The sequence below is a fragment of the Leptonychotes weddellii genome, chromosome 9, assembly GCF_054177405.1.
Source record: "Leptonychotes weddellii isolate Sample4059 chromosome 9, ASM5417740v2, whole genome shotgun sequence".
In the NCBI taxonomy this organism is placed as follows: domain Eukaryota; kingdom Metazoa; phylum Chordata; class Mammalia; order Carnivora; family Phocidae; genus Leptonychotes; species Leptonychotes weddellii.
In genome coordinates, this window is record NC_138377.1 from 84,480,611 (window position 1) to 84,500,011 (window position 19,401).

Here is a 19,401-nt window from a genome sequence, read left to right on the forward strand (position 1 = left end):
ATAGATATATGCATATACATACATAAAAGAAGGAGGAGTTTAGAAAGCAGAGTAGTTTGGAGGTGAATTAGCAAGTGGGTCTCAATCTTTGAAAACCTTTTAGTGAAGCAACAGAATATAATCCCATGTAGCCTAACTCCATAACAAATAATTTAACGAAGTATCAGTTTGTTTATTTCTTACTTGCATAAATTAAGGTATTTCTGATTGGGCAATTATCTCCTGAGAATTGGCTCAGGGACCCAGACTTCTACCCTCTAGTGGCGCCGTGATTCCCTAGAGCCTTAAAATCCTCAGCTGGATCTTTTGCATCTATCTGGCCAGCAAATGAGGGAAAAGAGGATTATTTCACAGTAGGTGTTTCAGAGCGAGACTGGAAATGGCATACATTGCTTTAGCCCGAAATTTAGTCATAGGGCAAGACTATTGCAATAAAGGTTGGGAAATGTGGTCTGGTTGTGTGCCTGGGAGGAAAAGGGCATGGCTTGGTAACCAATTAGATAAATCCACCAGAAGTACTGAGGTTTATGGTGATTACAGGTCCCTGCTAAAAAAAAGTTTAAATTATAATTAGTATTTGCTACTTAAAGACAAACATCACAGATGGGCCTTATTATATGGTCGCATACCCTTTCCAACTTTGTTTGGATTTTCCTCAAGATCAAACATACATCACCAACTAACTCAAAAAACTGGAAACCTCTTCCTGTATCAGCTGAAGTGCATAATGCATGTAAAGATGTTAATTATTCTTGTTGAACTGGCAGAATATGAAAACAGATGGTACTGGTCTCCTGTTTCTGTCCACAGACAGCAGTAAATACCAGTTGATAGTGCATGAGAAATATGTGACTTCAAGGGATGGAAACAAATTCATATGCGTGTGAAAGCAATTCTATAAGGATGAAACTAATAGTAATCTTCTAAGTTTATTTTCTGCAAACAGGCTGGTAAAACCCTGATAGTTTGAGCTATCCTATCAGATATATTCTTAGGAACTAGAATTGGTGGTCTCCGGACTAGAGCAATACCAGATTTCATTTCACAAAAGGATAATTGGCATCCTTCCTGTCTCCTCTCCCATACTGATCCACAATGGAAAGACTTGGGAGGTGGGGAAGAAGGGAGAGGAGTCTGGCTACTGTGTGGCCACAGAAAATTAGACATAGAGGTGATTATTTTCTGGAACTGTGGGAACAGCAGGAATGAGGGGAGTGTGGGAATGCAGGGAGCTTGCAGAGTCGAAGAGAATGAGTTTGGGATGATCTGTGTGTTCTGAGCAGAACTTCCAAATACAGAGGGAGGGAAGATTTTTGTAATCATGGAGAAGTGAAGTATACAGGGATTATGCAAATAAACTGAAGGTTTTACCTGAAAAACTGACTGGGACACTGCCCACAACTGGCTTTTACCTGCTTTCTGAAGTAAAGAGATGACTTCATTGTAAGGAGCAAAGATTGGTAAACTTTTTCTCTTTATGGTACAACATAAATATAAGGTTCACTCAAACTCACTAAAACATGTAAAAACGTTGAGTAGAGAGAAGGGGAAAAAAAGCTGAAAGTCTTTTATTTTTTTAGTTTAAATTCAATTAGCCAACACATAGTACATCATTAGTCTTAGATGTAGTGTTCAACAACTCATCAGTGGCGTATGACACCCAGTGCTCATCACATCACATGCCCTCCTTAATACCCGTCACCCAATTACCCCATTCCCCCACTCACCTCCCCTCCAGCAGCCCTCAGTTTGTTTCAGATAGTTAAGAGTCTCTCATGGTTTGTCTCCATCTCTGATTTCTTCCCATTCAGTTTTCATTCCCTTCTCTATGGTCCTCTGCCCTGTTTCTTATATTCCACATACGAGTGAGATCATATTATAATTGTTTTTCTCTGATTGACTAATTTCACTTAGCATAATATCCTCCAATTCCATCCACATCATTGTAAATGGTATTCATCATTTTTGATGGCTGAGTAATATTCCATTTTATCCATTCATCTGTTGAAGGACATCTTGGCTCCTTCCACAATCTGGCTATTGTGGACTTTGTTGCTATGAACATTGGGGTGCAGGTGCCCCTTCGTTTCACTGCATCTGTAAACACCTAGTAGTGCAGTTGTTGGGTCATAGGGTAGCTCTATTTTTAACTTCTTGAGGAGCCTCCATACTGTTCTCCAGAGTGGCTGTATGAGCTTGCATTCCTATCAACAGTGTAAGAGGGCTCCCCTTTCTCCGCATCCTCACCAACATTTGTTTTTTCCTGTCTTGTTAATTTTACCCATTCTATCTGGTGTAAGGTGGTATCTCATTGTGGTTTTGATTTATATTTCCCTGATGCTGAGTGATGTTGACCATTTTTTCATGTGTCTTTTGGCCATTTGGATGTCTTCTTTGGAGAAATATCTGGTCATGTCTTCTGCCCATTTCTTGACTGGATTATTTGTTTTTTGGATGTTGAGTTCGATAAGTTCTTTATATATCTTGGATACTAGTCCTTTATCATTTGTCATTTGCAAATATCTTCTCCTATTCCATAGGTTGCCTTTTTAGTTATGTTGACTGTTTCCTTTGCTGTGAAGAAGATTTTTATCTTGATGAAGCCCCAAAAGTTCATTTTTGCTTTTGTTTCCCTGGCCTTTGGAGACGTGTCTAGCAAGAAGTTGCTGTGTCCGAGGTGAAAGTGGTTGTTGTTTGCATTCTCCTCTAAGGTTTTGATGGATTCCTATCTCACGTTGAGGTCTTTCATCCATTTTGAGTTTATCTTTGTGTATGGTGTAAGAGAATGGTCCAGTTTCATTCTTCTGCATGTGGCTGTCCAATTTTCCCAGCACCAATTATTGAAGAGACTGTTCTTTTTCCACTGGATATTCTTTCCTGCTTTGTCGAGGATTAGTTGACCATAGTGTTGAGGGTCCATTTCTGGCTCTCTATCCTGTTCCATTGATCTATGTGTCTGTTTTTGTGCTAGTACCATGCTGTCTTAATGATTACAGCTTTTTAGTATTGCTTGAAGCCAGACATTGTGATGCTGCCAGCATTGGCTTTCTTTTTTAACATTCCTCTGGTTATTTGGGTTCTTTTCTGGTTCCATACAAATTTTAGGATTATTTGTTCCAGCTCTGTGAAAAATGTCAGTAGTATTTTGGTAGAGATTGCATTGAATGTATAGATTGCTCTGGGTGGCATAGACATTTTAATAACATTTATTCTTCCAATCCATGAGCATGGAATGTTTTCCCATCTCTTTGTGTCTCCCTCAATTTCTTTCATAAGTAGTTTTTAGAGTACATATCCTTTATCCTCTGTGGTTAGGTTTATCCCTCTGTATCTTATGGTTTTTTGGTGCAGTTGTAAATGGGATCAATTCCTTAATTTCTCCTTTTTCTGTCCCATTGTTAGTGCATAGAAATGCAGCTGATTTCTGTGCATTGATTTTATATCCTGTCACTTTGCTGAATTCCTTTATGAGTTCTAGCAATTTTGGGGTGGAGTCTTTTGGAGTCTTCCATATAAAACATCATGTCATCTGTGAAGAGTGAGAGTTTGACTTCTTTTTTGCCAATCTGATTGCCTTTTATTTCTTTTTGTTGTCTGATTGCTGAGGCTAGGAATTCTTGCTCTATGTTGAACAACAGCAGTGAGAGTGGGCATCCATGTTGTGTTCCTGACCTTAGGGGAAAAGATCTCGGTTTTTCCCCATTGAGACTGTTATGCACTGTGGGCTTTTCATATATGGTTTTTATGATATTGAGATATGTTCCCTCTATCCCTACACTTTGGAGAGTTTTAATCAAGAAAAGATGCTATATTTTGTCAAATGCTTTTTCTGCATCAATTGAGAGGATCATATGGTTCTTGTCTTTTCTTTTATTAATGTGATCTATCATGTTGATTGATTTGCAAATGCTGAACCACCCTTGCATCCCAGGGATAAATCCCACTTGGTCATGGTGAATAATCCTTTTAATGTACTTTTGGATCTTATTGGCTAGTATCTTGGTGAGTATTTTGACATCCATGCTCAAGGATATTGGTCTGTAATTCTCCTTTTTGATGGGGTCTTTGGTTTTGTGATCAAGGTAATGCTGGCCTCATAAGTAGAGTTTGGAAGTTTTCCTTCCATTTCTATTTTTTGAAATAGCTTCAGTAGAATAAGTATTAATTCTTCTTTAAATGTTTGGTAGAATTCCCCTGGGAAGCCATCTGGCCCTGGAATCTTGTTTTTTGGGGAGGTTTTTGATTACTGCTTCAGTTTCCTTGCTGGTTATGGGTCTGTTCAGATTTACTATTTCTTCCTGTTTCAGTTTTGGTAGTTTATAAGTTTCCAGGAATGCATTCATTTCCTCCAGATTGCCTAATTTGTTGGCATATAGTTGCTCATAATATGTTCTTAAAACTGTTTGCATTTCCTTCTTGGTCATGATCTCTCCTCTTTCATTCATGATTTTATTAATTTGTGTCCTTTCTCTCTTCTTTTTGATAACTCTGGCAGGGGGTTATCAATCTTATTAATTCTTTCAAAGAACCAGCATCTAGTTCCATTGGTCTGTTCTACTGTTTTTCTGGTTTCTATTTCACTGATTTTTGCTCTGATCTTTATTATTTCTCTTATCCTGCTGTGTTTAGGCTTTATTTGTTGTTCTTTCTCTAGCTCCTTTAGGTGTAAGGTTAGCTTGTGTATTTGAGATTTTTCTAATTTTTTGAGACAGGCTTGTATTGCAATATACTTCCCTCTTAGGACTGCCTTTGCTGTATCCCAAAGGTTTTGAACTGTTGTGTTTTCATTTTCATTTGTTTCCATGAATTTTTTTAATTCTTCTTTAATTTCCTGATTGACCCATTCATTTTTTTTTTTTAAAGATTTTATTTATTTATTCATGAGAGACAGAGAGAGAGAGAGAGAGGCAGAGGGAGAAGCAGGCTCCCTGCGGATCAGGGAGCCCGATGCGGGACTCGATCCCAGGACCCTGGGATCATGACCTGAGCCGAAGGCAGACGCTTAACCGACTGAGCCACCCAGGCGTCCCGACCCATTCATTTTTTAGTAGGATGCTCTTTAACCTCCAAGTGTTTGAATTCTTTCCAAATTACCTCTTGTGAATGAGTTCCAGTTTCAAAGCATTGTGGTCTGAAAATATGTAGGGAATGATCCCAGTCTTTTTGAATTGGTTGAGCACTAATTAGTGACATGGTATGTGATCTGTTCTGGAGAAAGTTCCATGTGCACTCAAGAAGAATGTGTATTCTGTTGAAAAGCCCAAAGTCTTAATTGGAGATATAGTTACACAGTTTCATGAAAGAGACACATATATATTAAATAGCATTTCTTAAAGTAAAAAGTTGTATTTTATATGTGTCCTTTGACTCAAATTCTTCTTTGTGCACTGAACCACTACTCATAAATCATTTCTTGGTTGTTCACCTAAAGCACAAAGTTGGGGCTAAATTCATCTCCTCCAAGAAACAGCATCCTCCTGTGCATATCAAATCATTATGCTTGCCATGTTATATTAAATGTATTATTATATGTCACCCATCCTGAGCTCTGTGCACTTAATCTTTATATCCCCAGTGCCTCCCACATAACCTAGCACAAGATAAATGCTCAGTAAACAGTTTTGGTATCAGCTGGAACTGGGTTGCCCTTACCTTCAGGATTCTGTTAATGTGCAAACATCTTGGAAGAGGTAACACATCACATCAGACTCATCCCTAACATTTGCAAAGTCAAGAGCACAAATGGAGGCCCACATATCATAGACCTAAATATTTATAATTTCTAAATCAAGCTAACAAACTGTTAAATAAAATGTAGCTCTATCTTCCTGCCTCAACAAATAAATGTGCTTTTATATTGATGAGATTAAAAATGTGCAACAGTTCTTTTTTAATATGCTGTAAATTGGCAAAATATCAAAGATAATACAACTTAATTATCAATATGTATGTATAGGTGTTCTGGGTGGCAGTGTTTAGGTTTCAAAGTAAATATATAAATTTCATAAATTATTGTATTTTTCTTTAAGAAAATGTGTATTTTCATCTTTATTTTAGCATGGTTACAGATTATGCAGTTATAATAAAACATTTTAAAAGTTTTGCATTCTATCTACAGTCATGACAAATAATACAACCTTCCCCAAGTCACATGATGTCTGCTCTCTTTAATTTTTTCCTGGTTTAAAAAATTTAAATATACCTTGTCATTGAACTCTTTTCTATTTCTTTTCAACCTTTTTTTCCCCCTGAGATTCACTTACAGTTTACACATATTCTTAATATTTAAAGGATTAAAAAATAAAATGTTACTCAAAATTGATGTGATTTGAATAAAGATGTAATTTAAATTATAAATACAAAAAATTTAAAATTATTTCCATGTGTGCTTTCAGATATAGTTCATATATGGTTTGCAGAAAGTTACTTTCTTCTAAGACATTTAAAAATATTTACTAAAATGAGGACAAAATGCAATTATCTCATATAAACTTTTATGTAAATCATTTGAATAAACAAAAATTTAATGAGTTAGAACTCATAAATCTAAATTTCAAAAATAAAACTATTGATAATTCTAGAATTCAGTAGATATCCAGTTGGCAAGGAATATGAGGCTTCATGTATATTACATCTAGAATTACCCATATACAAACTTTGAGAGTAATGTGAATCATTTAATAGTCAAAATATTCCCCAGGCAGCAAGTATACCTGTTTTGCATGCCGTATTGATTCATGAGTGCCTTCCAATGCATACATTGAAACCAAAGAAAATGGTGCTTATTAAAGCTTGAAAATAATACTTGGTTAGGAAATAACCTGTTGCATTTATGCCATCCAGAGAAAGAACCTGGTGAATTATTTCGCCCTTTCTCTTACTTAAATGCTTCCATAGCTCAAATTTCTTCCTATACTCCAAAGCAGTATCTATTTCTGTTGTTAGCAATGGCAGTCTGCAAACCTTAGTAGCACTTGCACATAGTCACCTTTTGTTTTTAGGATATAAAACAAAAGATGGTCTAAAGTGTTTCTGTGGGGCTTCCAGGGTGTTAATTATAAGAGCAGGTGGTGTTAGTCACAAACGCAGATGTTTTGGGTGCTGGCTTACTCTGCCAGCACCGAGTGTGAGATCCCAAGTGACAGAGGAATCCACAATCTATTTAATTTTTAAGTTTGTATTTGTGATGAGTAGAGCCCTCTTAGTGTGTGGGTTCTAGGGCCAGGATCTTCTCCTGTCTGGGTTTCGGGGTAGGATTGAATTAAATCCCTACCTATGAGAATATCAAATAAATGTCTTCCCTTAAGGTGTGGAGGGATACTAGACATCTGAGGAGAGGGGTAGGGGAGAACAGACTTTAAAAGATAGAATGAATGGATTAAATTTGGAGGGAGTTGAAGCAAAATATCACCTAGTTCATAATTTTGTTTGGGAATTTAGTCTAGAAGTACTATTTATTCTTGTTTCTGTGTATATATGTGTATTTTTTCTCTCGCTGCTCTACAAATTGTCTTGAATTAATCATTGTTTAGATACTTTGAAAATGTTCAGTTTGGGGTTGTGTTTATCATTGGGATTTAAGTCCCTCTATAGTTGGGTTTTGGAAAGCAAAGATGCCCTCAATTTGTATAACAATTTAATTGCTTCAATTAGTATTTTCAGTCTAGAATATAAAGTATAGGATGTTTCTACTATAAATCAAAGCCCTTGGCTTAAAAAAAGATCCATAGACCTCAACCAGAACTTCTTAGAGGACGCTTCAACATAAATATAGTCTGGGATATTTGGGGTTTGCTTATGTCTATACTTAGGGCCAGAATTGGCAAAGATATTAATATTGGGGGCAGGGGAGGAACAGAGATAAACATGTTCAGTAATATTATTACTTGTCTCTCTTCCCCACTACTATATATCCAGATTAAAGAAAAAAAAAAAGAGAAACAGTTTTAAGCTACACATTCTAAGCTAGAGAGAAAAAATGTCACATATTAGGAAATCCTGCTAAAGAAATGTCAAAAAAAGCCACAGGATGCAAAATAATTTTAGATGAACTTAAAATGGGAAGAAGAAATCATCTGGCTTAGAAGTTAGATATATTTCCTCTCCTTTTCAACTCTTAATTCTTTAAGTGTTCAGTATCCAGGCCAGAAATGTGATCTACTAATTCACATTTCCAGTATTTATCAAGGATTATGTCTCCTAGTTTGATTTATGTTTTATTCATGCTTAGAGTTTTAATCTGTCTGAAACTTTGCAATAGGCTAAAAGTAGTCAAAATATGAAAGCTTGCAAATAAACAGAAAATTTTTGGCATGTTACAACTCAACATCAGAATTCTCACCTTTTTCAGGAAGGCACATTAGAACATGCAAGTTACTGGTCATTACTACTTGATCTGTTCTACATAGGATCTATGGTACTTTTGGGATTTTGTAAAATTTCAGGTCCGTCTTTAACAATTCCCTTTGCTTTTACCTCAAATACACTATTCTCTTCCTTTTTAAAATACTACTAATAAAAGTAGATTGGAATACAGCAGCATTGTTGGCAAACCAAACTTTATTAAATGTTTGATTTTATCTGTTACAGAACATGAGAAGAAGCAGTTATGCAAGAGCACCGATTATATGAATTTGCATTTCAAAGTGAAATGGTTTTATAATGAATATGTGCGAGAACTTCCGGCCTTCAAGGATGCTGTTCCTGAATACTCCTTGTAAGTAGTGATTTTCACCCCCAACTTCTCAATTCATAGTCCTATAAAAATTATACCTGAATTATGCAGCCTTAAAATCTCTTCTCATAGTCTTTGCTTGAATGCAGACATTTCTATTATAAAATCAACATTAAATGACTTGCATTTCTTTGGGACCATATATAATTGAATTGTGTTACACTTTTCAACTATGCCTTAACTCAGATACTCAACTCAAAGAAAAAGAAATACAAAACAGGATATGGTTCACATGATGAGGTTATCTTCTGTGAAAGTGCTCAAGCTCAGATTTTATTGGGAAAATGAGGGTATCTGTATACTGAGCTCTAGAATCAGATTTTCCCTTTAATTCAAACAAAAATATCTTAGAAATTAATATTTCTAAAATAGAAGTTATAATTAAACAGGTAACATTTTTCATAAACATGCCTGTATCAAATATATTTCTAAGCAAACAAACTTGTAATACTCTGCATCTCGTATTTTTCAGAATTCTATTTAATTTTGTTGAGGAGGGTCTTCCATATACCAGGCACTGTGCCAAGTGCTATAGGACAGTAGTGAATAAGATAAAGACCTCACCCTGAAAGAAGCTTGTACTTGATGAGATACTGATAAGTATAAAAATTATGATAAAGCAAGGCAAAATTAAATAAGTACTAATTCAAGGAGCACAAACAAAGTGCAGTGGGTTCTCACAGAAGAGAGACATTACCCCTATTTGGAGGACTCTGCAAAATCTTTATGGATGGAGTAGCACTGATGCAGACTTTGAAAATTAGGTCAGTTGATGACAAGAAAAGCATTTAGATTGAAAGTAAAGTTATGGGGGCACCTGGGTGGCTCAGTCGTTAAGCGTCTGCCTTCGGCTCAGGTCATGGTCCCAGGGTCCTGGGATCGAGCCCCGCATCGGGCTCCCGGCTCAGCGGGAAGCCTGCTTCTCCCTCTCCCCCTCCCCCTGCTTGTGTTCCCTCTCTCGCTGTGTCTCTCTCTGTCAAATAAATAAATAAAATCTTTAAAAAAAAAAAAAAAAAAAGAAAGTAAAGTTATGGGCATTATTATGGAAGTAGGAATATATGGGCTATGGTCCATGGGAAATGTCATTATAGTGGGGTATAGAGTATGTTTCCAAAGGAGTAGGTAGCAAAAGTAGTTTTGAACTAGATTATTATAAATAAATGCTATGAAGCTTGCCCCACATTCATGAGGTATTGTGGGCATTGGAAGAGGCAAAGATAGGGCAACAGGAAAGAGATTTAGAAGATAGTAATGTAATGATGAGATTAGAATTTCCCTTTAATGTGACTTTTCTCATAGAAGTTTATAAGATACAGTGGGATACTGGGACTAGTTAAAGTCTGTACACATTAGAGAGTGATTGTAGTAAGAATGTATAGGATGAGTATGTGTGGGAGAGAGATTTCTGAGGTAGAATTTACATAATTTGCCAACTAATACATATGAGGATAAAAGAAATAGGAAAGAATTAAAGATGAAGTATAAGTGCCTAAGCAGCTGGTAATACTGACTTGGAATAGAGAAGTAAAAAAGAGATGCTATTAGCCAGAGACTTCTGCTTTGACTCTGTCTAGACTAACTAAACTACACTAACTAAAATCAGACTGACATGCCCACTGAACACCAATATAAAAGCTGAATAAAATTAAACAGCATCAGAGAGCAATCAAGGCAACCAGGAATTGAGAAACTATGGTCCCCGAGAGAAGAGAAATGCATTGAGGTGAATCCTGTATTTGCTTTTTTTTCTCTATCCTCCCTGCTCCCATGCATTTGCCAATTTGCAGTGCAGGTCATTGTGACCAAACAGAGAACAGTAGCCTAGCTTATAGCAATGTCCGTGGGGTAGAGAAATAAACGTTGTGTTCAGTACTATGAAGGTTGCTTGGACCTGTAGGACCAAAGTCCTAGAGAAATGCAAACCACAGAAAAGTAAGCACGGCATCTTGCATACAGTTTTCTCCCTGAGGTGTTTTCTGATTCTTAATCTGCCCATGTATGGAGACTGAGGCAGAAATAAGCAGGTGTAGAAAGAAGCACTGAGAGGATTAAAACTTAAGTAGACACTTCAGCATCCTCACAATGCTGGACAGACAAAAATTAGAGGTGAAGACTTCCTAAGAAACAAGACTTACCAGACTTTCAGGTGAGATCCCTGAGGGCTGTGCCCTAGAAATCAGCCTTGTCTACTTTATAACTATCTCCCTGCAAATACAAGGAAAAATTTAGATTTTCTGTAGAGGAAATAACCAATCAAAGGTTCCATATCTTTTCATAGACAATGTATAATATTCAACAAAAAAATTAAAGACTGCCAGGCAACAGGACCAATTGAATAAAATCCAAGAGAAAAATAGATACTAGACTTATCAGACATAGACTTTGATCAAAATGTGAGAGAATTTCCACAGAAAAATAGGATTTATAAGAAGAATAAAAGAAAAACTACAGAACTGAAAAATGATGAAATTAGGAATGTAATAAATGGGCTTAATGGCAGATTGTACCTAGCAGAAGAGGGGATAAAAGAAATGGAAGACCTATTTGGAGAAAATATCCATATAAAAACAGAGGAATAAACCAAAAAAAAAAAAAATACAAAATATAGAAGAAAGAATCAAACAAGGGATATATGGGACAAATTGTAAAGGTCTACTACGCAAAGAATTGAGTCCCAGAAAAGGAGAAGAGAGAAGGAACAGTATCAGAACAATGTATGATAAGATACTAGGTGTGGATTTTGCAAATTGGATGAAAAACATGAAGCCACAGTTCAAGAATTTCTATAAATCCTAAGCAGGATTTTTTTTTTTAAAGATTTTATTTATTTATTTGAGAGAGAATGAGAGAGAGCACATGAGAGGGGGGAGGGTCAGAGGGAGAAGCAGACTCCCTGCCGAGCAGGGAGCCCGATGCGGGACTCGATCCAGGGACTCCAGGATCATGACCTGAGCCGAAGGCAGTTGCTTAACTAACTGAGCCACCCAGGCGCCCCCTAGGCAGGATATTTAAAGCAAGGAAAACTACCTGTCATTACATCATATAAAGTTGCTTAAAACCAGAAAAGAATAAAAAAAAAATCTTTCCATTTATTGCAGTCAAGGAAGATAAGACACTTTACCTTCAAAGGAGCTGCAGTAACACTCTTGGATGATTGTTCAATAGGAGGGACTGAAAACCAGAATACACTGCAATGATATCTTTTAAGTGCTGAAAGAAAACAACTAATAACTTAGAATTCTATAAGCATCAAAAATATCCTTTCAAAACAAGATGAAATAAGTATATTTATATAACTAAGAAGCTGAAAGAACCCATTTCCAGCAGACCTTCATAAAAAATATATAAGGCATGCTTCAGATAGAAGGAAAATGAAAATAAAAATGCAGTAATGTAGTAAATGGTAAAATACATTAGAAAAGGTAAGCAAAGAAGGGCACTTAAAAATACATTAACTATTTAAAGTAAAAAAATCTGTAGAAGAAAAGGTACATAGAATTAAGATACAAGACAACAGTAGCATAAAAGGGTAGAAAAGCAATAAATGGAGTTAATATGTTATAAGATCCTTGAATTGTTTAGCAAGTGTAAAATACTCAATTTAAAAATCCTCTAATGTGTCATGGATGGGTGTTAAAATTTATAGTGTAACCCCATAAGTACTATGCATCCATAAAACAATAGGGTGAAGGGAGAGTAAAACAAACATACCTAAGGGCAGGAAAGGAGAATGCGAAAAATAAAGAGCAGGCAGGAAATTTAGGGGGCGGTGGGGGAAGCAAGATGATGTCTTTAAAATTAAGTTTATCAGAAGATTAAGTGTAATCATTAAACATAAATGGATTAATACTCTATTCAACAAATATTGTCCTACAGATAAAATAGTAAATCCCAGACTATCTTGCTTATAATTTATTCACCTAAAATGTAAGTGTCTAGAAAGGTTAAGTAAAGGATGAAAACAATAATTGGTATGAAATTTTCACAGCTATACTAATATTAAACAAAACAGACTTCAAAATAAGAAATATAACAATAAAAAAATTTTGAGAGAAATATTTCATGATTAAAGGAGCAATTCAAAAAGATACATCAGTTGTAAATGTATCTTGTAACATGTCAACAAAATACATAAAGCAAAAATTGTCAGAAGTGAAAGGAAAAACCAACAACTCAACAATTCTACTTGGAGATTATACTTCTTTCAGCAACTGAAGAATCAGACAGTTAAAATACAGAAGTTTCAACAACATGAATTACACACTTAAAGATATTTATCTATCTGTATTTGGTCACCTAGAGGTTCCACAATTTTTTGTGGGAATTGTTTATACACACACACACACACACCCATCTACAATTTATGACCAACAGTGACAAAACACATTGTTATCACACGCACATGGTGCATTTACCTAAATAGACTATTCTGTGAACCATAAAGCAGGTCTAATGGATTTTAAAAGATTGAAATATATACTGTATGGTCTTGGACCACTGTGGAATTAAGCCAGATATCAACTCCAAGAAGATAACTAGAAAATGACCAGATAGGCAAATTAAGCAGAACTCTCTAAAACCTGAGTAAAAAAGAAATCAGTGTAAATTACAAAATATTTTGAACTAAGTGATAATAAAATATCGCATGTTGAAACTTGTGGATTGCAGCTAAAACAGGAAATAGAAGAAAGTGTGTAGCTTCTAATTCTATAGAGAGAAGGGGGAGAAAGGTATAAAATCAATAGTATAAGACTAGTTTAAAGAACAAATTAAGTCAAAAGAAAGTAGAAGGAGAAAATGATCAACAGGACCTAGAGCAAAAATAAATTTTAAAATAGAAGAAACTGCAAAGCCAAGAGTTTGTTCTTGAAAAACATAATAAAAATAAAAAAAGACTTAGCAAGGCCAATGGAAAAAAAAGGAAAAACAGATGTCACAAATTATTGTTACTAGAAAACGACATCACTAAAGATCCAGAAAGATAAAATATATTAAGACATTATTTACACCAGTACATTTAAAAGTCAGACAAAAACGTACCAATTCCTTTATATAACTTACTAAGCTAAAATTAAAAAAAAGATAAAATCTGAATGGGCCCATAACTTCTGAAATTTGAATACATAGTTAAAAATCATGTCACAACAGAAACTCCAGGCTCAGATGGCTCCAAACAGAATTTTCCCAACTGTTTAAAGACGAATATCACCAATATTACACAAACTGTTCCAAAAAGACAGGAACACTTTTCAAATCATTTTTTGAGGCCAGCATATCCTCAACTACTGAAACCTATTGAGAATATGACATACAATTAAAGAACAATTTCTCTCTGAAAATATATTTAAAAAGTAAAATATTAGCCAATAGAATCCAGTAGTTTATAAAAAGACTAATATAACATGACCAATGGGTGTTTATTCCTGAGATATAAAATTAGTTTAACATTTTAAAAGCAATGAATACAGTTCACCACATTTAAGGAATGAAAAAGAAAATCCCTACAGTCATTACAGTAGGCACAGAACAATAATTTAATAAAATACAGTATCAATTTATTATAACAATCTCTTAGAAGTTAAGAATAGAAGAGAACTATCTTAATCTAATAAAAGACACACTCTTTCAAAAAAGAAACAACTATATAACCATTGTGTCTATTTTTTAATTGAAATGTAGTTGGCGTAAGATATTATTTTAGTTTCAGGGGTACAACATAATTGTTCAACATTTACAAACATTATAAATTGATCACCACCATACATCTAGCTACTGTCTGTCATCATGCAAAATTGTTATATTATTAGTAATTATATTTCCTATACTGTACATTGTATCTCCATGTCTTATTTATTTTATAACTGGAAGTTTGTATCTCTCAATCCTCTTACTCTGTTTCACCCATCCCTCCCCTCTCCTCACCTCTGGCAACCACCAGTTTTTTCTCTGTATCAATGAATCTGTTTCTGTTTTGCATGGTCTTTTGTTTTTTGTTTTTCTTAGATTCCATATGTAAATGAAATCATATGGCATCTGTCTTTCTCTGTCTGACTTATTTCGCTGAGCATAATATCCTCTTGATCTACTCAGGCTGTCACAAATGGCAAGATTGCATTCTTTTTTATGGCTAACATTCCATTGTATATCTATACCACATCTTCATCCATTCATCTATTATAAGATGGACACTTAGATTGCTTCCATATCTTGGCTACTGTAAATAATGGTGTAATGGACATGTAATGGTATATATGTCTTTTTGAATTACTGTTTTCATTTTCCTCAGGTAAATTCCCAGAAGTGGGATTGCTGGATCATACGATATTTCTGTTTTTAATTTTTGAGGAACTACCATAAATTTTTCCATAGTGGCTGCACAATTTTGACTTTCCACCAACAGTGCATGAGGATTCCCTTTTCTTTGCATCCTCAACAACACTTGTTATTTCTTGTTTGCTTTTTTTTAATATATAGTCATTCTTTCAAATGTGAGACAATATCTTGTGCTTTTGATTTGCATTTCCCTGATGATAAGTGATCTTGAGTATCTTTTGGTGTCTGTTGGCCATCTGTATGTCTTCTTTAGAGCAATGTCTGTTAAGGCCCTCTGCCTATTTTTTGAATGGATGTTTTTATATTGAGTTTGGTGAGGTTTTTTTTTAATATATTTTGGACATTGACAGCTTATGGGTCATATCATTTGCAAATATTATTTCCATTCAGTAGGCTACCTTTTTGTTTTGTTGATGGTTTTCTTTGCTGTGCAAAATCATTTTAGTATGATGTAGTCCCAGTTGTTTATTTTTGCTTTTGTTGCCCTTGCTTGAGGAAATGGATAAAAAAAAATATTGCTAAGATGTCCAAGAGCTCGTGCATATGTGTTCTTCTAGGAATTTTATGGTTTCAAGTCTTATATTTAGGTCTTTAATACATTTTCTGTTTATTTTTGTATATGGTGTAAGAAAGTGGTCCAATTTTATTCTTTTGCATGTAGCTGTCCAGTTTTCCCAACACCATTGATTGAAGAGACGGCCTTTTCTCCATTGTATATTCTTCATCATGTATAAACATGAGTTTATTTCCAGACTCTATTCTGTTCTGTTGATCTATGTGTCTTTTTGTGTGTGTGCTTGATTACTATAGCTTTATAGTATAGTTAGAAATCAGGAAGAGTGACACCTAAAGCTTTGTTCTTATTTCTCAAGATGCTTTGGCTATTTGGGGTCTTTTCTGATTCCATACAATTTTCAGGATTATTTGCTCTAGTCTGTAAAAAATTCCATTGGAATTTTGATAGGGATTGCACTGAATCTGTAGATTGCTTTGGGTAGTATAGACATTTTAACAATATTCTTCAAATCACAAATATGGTATATATTTCCACTTATTTGTGTCATCTTCAATTTCTTTTATCAATGTATTATTTTCAGAGTACAGTTCTTTAAACTTCTTGGTTACATTTATTCCTAGGTGTTTTTTGATGCAATTGTAAATAGGTTTTTTCCTTTAATTTCTCTTTCTGATAGTTCATTATTAGTGTATAGAAGTGAAACAGATTTATGTATATTACTTTCATATCTGGCAACCTTACTGAATTCATTAGTTTTAATAGTTTTCAGTGGAGTCCATAATGTTTTCTAGATATAGTATATCAACCGCAAATAATGACAGTTTTACTTCTTTTCCAATTTGGATATCTTTTTTAAATTATTATTATGTTATGTTAGTCACCATACATTACATCATTAGTTTTTGATGAAGTGTTCCATGATTCATTGTTTGGGTATAATACCCAGTGCTCCATTCAATATGTGCCCTCCTTAATACCCATCACTGGGCTAACCAAGCCCCCTATCCCCCTCCCCTCTAAAACCCTCAGTTTGTTTCTCAGAGTCCATAGTCTCTCATGGTTCATCTCCCACTCTGATTTCCCCCCCTTCATTTTTCCCTTCATACTGTCTTCTTTTTTTTTTTTTAAACATATGATGTATTATTTGTTTCAGAGGTACGGGTCTGTGATTCATCAGTCGTACGCAATTCACAGCACTCACCATAGCACATACCCTCCCCAATGTCCATCACCCAGCCACCCCATCCCTCCCATCCCCCACCACTCCAGCAACCCTCAGTTTGTTTCCTGAGATTAAGCATTCCTCATATCAGTGAGATAATATGATATTTGTCTTTCTCTGATTGACTTATTTCACTTAGCACAATACCCTCTAGTTCTATGCACATCGTTGCAAATGGCAAGATTTCAGGTTTTTTGATGGCTGCGTAATATTCCATTGTATATATATACACCACATCTTCTTTATCCATTCATCTGTTGATGGACATCTGGGCTCTTTCCATAGTTTGGCTATTGTAGACATTGCTGCTATAAACATTGGGGTGCACGTACCCCTTTGGATACCTACATTTGTATCTGTGGGGTAAATACCCAGTAGTGCAATTGCTGGGTCGAAATAGCTCTATTTTCAACTTTTTTTTTTAACCTTTAAAATGAACCATTTATTAAATCAGACTGTTAATTCTGAACAGTTAATGTAAGTTACATGTATGACTATGTCAGAGTATTTCACATGGAAATTTTTTAAACTCTTATAGGCAAGCAAAATCGTACCACAATATATAAGTGGGAAGGGGGTACTGCTAAACATTCAAATAAGGCAAGTATTTAAAAACGGTAAAACAATAATTTAAAAAAATTCAAGCATTCCTTTAAGAGAATTCAATACTACTAGCTAAATGTACTTTCTGAGTATTTTCAACTTTTTGAGGAACCTGCATACTGTTTTCCAGAGTGGCTGCACCAGCTTGCATTCCCACCAACATATAGGAGGCTTCCTCTTTCTCTGCATCCTCGCCAACGTCTGTCATTTCCTGACTTGTTAATTTTAGCCATTCTGACTGGTGTGAGGTGGTATCTCATTGAGGTTTTGATTTGGATTTCCCTGATACCGAGAGATGTTGAGCACTTTTCCATGTGTCTTTTGACCATTTGTATGTCTTTTTTGGAAAAATGTCTGTTCATGTCTTCTGCCCATTTTTTGATTGGATTAGTTGTTCTTCGGGTGTTGAGTTTGATAAGTTCTTTATAGATTTTGGATACTAGCCCTTTATCTGATATGTCATTTGCAAATATCTTCTCCCATTCTGTCGGTTGTCTTTTGGTTTTGTTGACTTTTGCTGTGCAAAAGTTTTTTATCTTGATGAGGTCCCAATAGTTCATTTTTGCCCTTGCTTCCCTTGCCTTTGGTGATGTTTCTAGGAAGAAGTTGCTGTGGCTGAGGTCGAAGAGGTTGCTGCCTGTGTTCTCCTTTAGGATTTTGATGGACTCCTGTCTCACATTGAGGTCTTTCAACCATTTGGAGTCTATTTTTGTGTGTGGTGTAAGGAAATGGTCCAGTTTCATTCTTCTGCATGTGGCTGTCCAATTTTCCCAGCACCATTTGTTGAAGAGACTGTCTTTTTTCCATTGGACATTCTTTCCTGCTTTGTCGAAGATGAGTTGACCATAGAGTTGAGGATCCATTTCTGGGCTCTCTATTCTGTTCCATTGATCTATGTGTCTGTTTTTGTGCCAGTACCATACTGTCTTGCTGATTACAATTTTAATAGAGCTTGAAGTCCGGAATTGTGATGCCGCCAGCTTGCTTTTCTTTTTCAACATTCCTCTGGCAATTCGGGGTCTTTTCTGGTTCCATACAAATTTTAGGATTATTTGTTCCATTTCTTTGAAAAAAGTGGATGGTATTTTGATAGGGATCGCATTAAATGTGCAGATTGCTCTAGGTAGCATAGGCATTTTCACAGTATTTGTTCTTCCAAAACATGAACATGGAATATTTTTCCATTTCTTTGTGTTTTGCTCAATTTCTTTCATGAGTATTCTATAGTTTTCTGAGTACAGATCCTTTGCCTCTTTGGTTAGATTTATTCCTAGGTATCTTATGATTTTGAATGCAATTGTAAATGGGATCAACTCCTTAATTTCTCCTCCTTCTGTCTTGTTGTTGGTATATAGAAATACAACTGATTTCTGTGCATTGATTTTATATCCTGCCACTTTACTGAATTCCTGTATGAGTTCTAGCAGTTTTGGGGTGGAATCTTTTGGGTTTTCCACATAAAGTATCATATCATCTGCAAAGAGTGAGAATTTCACTTCTTCTTTGCTGATTCAGATGCTTTTTATTTCTTTTTGTTATCTGATTGCTGTGGCTAGAACTTCTCGTACTATGTTGAATAGCAGTGGTGATAGTGGACATCCCTGCCACGTTCCTGACCTTAGGGGGAAAGCTCTCAGTTTTTCCCCATTGAGTATGATATTTGCTGTGGGTTTTTCATAGATGGCTTTTATGATATGGAGGTGTGTACCCTCTATCCCTATACTCTGAAGAGTTTTAATCAAGAAAGGATGCTGTACTTTGTCAAATGCTTTTTCTGCATCTATTGAGAGGATCATATCGTTCTTGTTCTTTCTTTTATTAATGTATTGTATCACATTGATTTGCGAATGTTGAACCAACCTTGCAGCCCAGACATAAATCCCACTTGGTCGTGGTGAATAATCCTTTTAATGTACTATTGGATCCTATTGGCTAGTATTTTGGTGAGAATTTTTGCATCCATGTTCATCAGGGATATTGGTGTGTAATTCT

The 19,401-nt window shown here is 35.3% G+C and overlaps 1 protein-coding gene across 1 annotated transcript in view; it reads left to right on the forward strand.

Annotated features, from left to right (window-relative positions):
• UNC13C (unc-13 homolog C) overlaps window positions 1–19,401 on the forward strand; it is a 479,061-nt gene that overhangs the window by 349,057 nt on the left and 110,603 nt on the right. Inside the window, exon 14 of the mRNA XM_081831864.1 lies at window positions 8,590–8,716. Coding sequence (XP_081687990.1) covers window positions 8,590–8,716 — 127 coding nt within the window. The remainder of the gene's footprint in view (window positions 1–8,589; window positions 8,717–19,401) is intronic.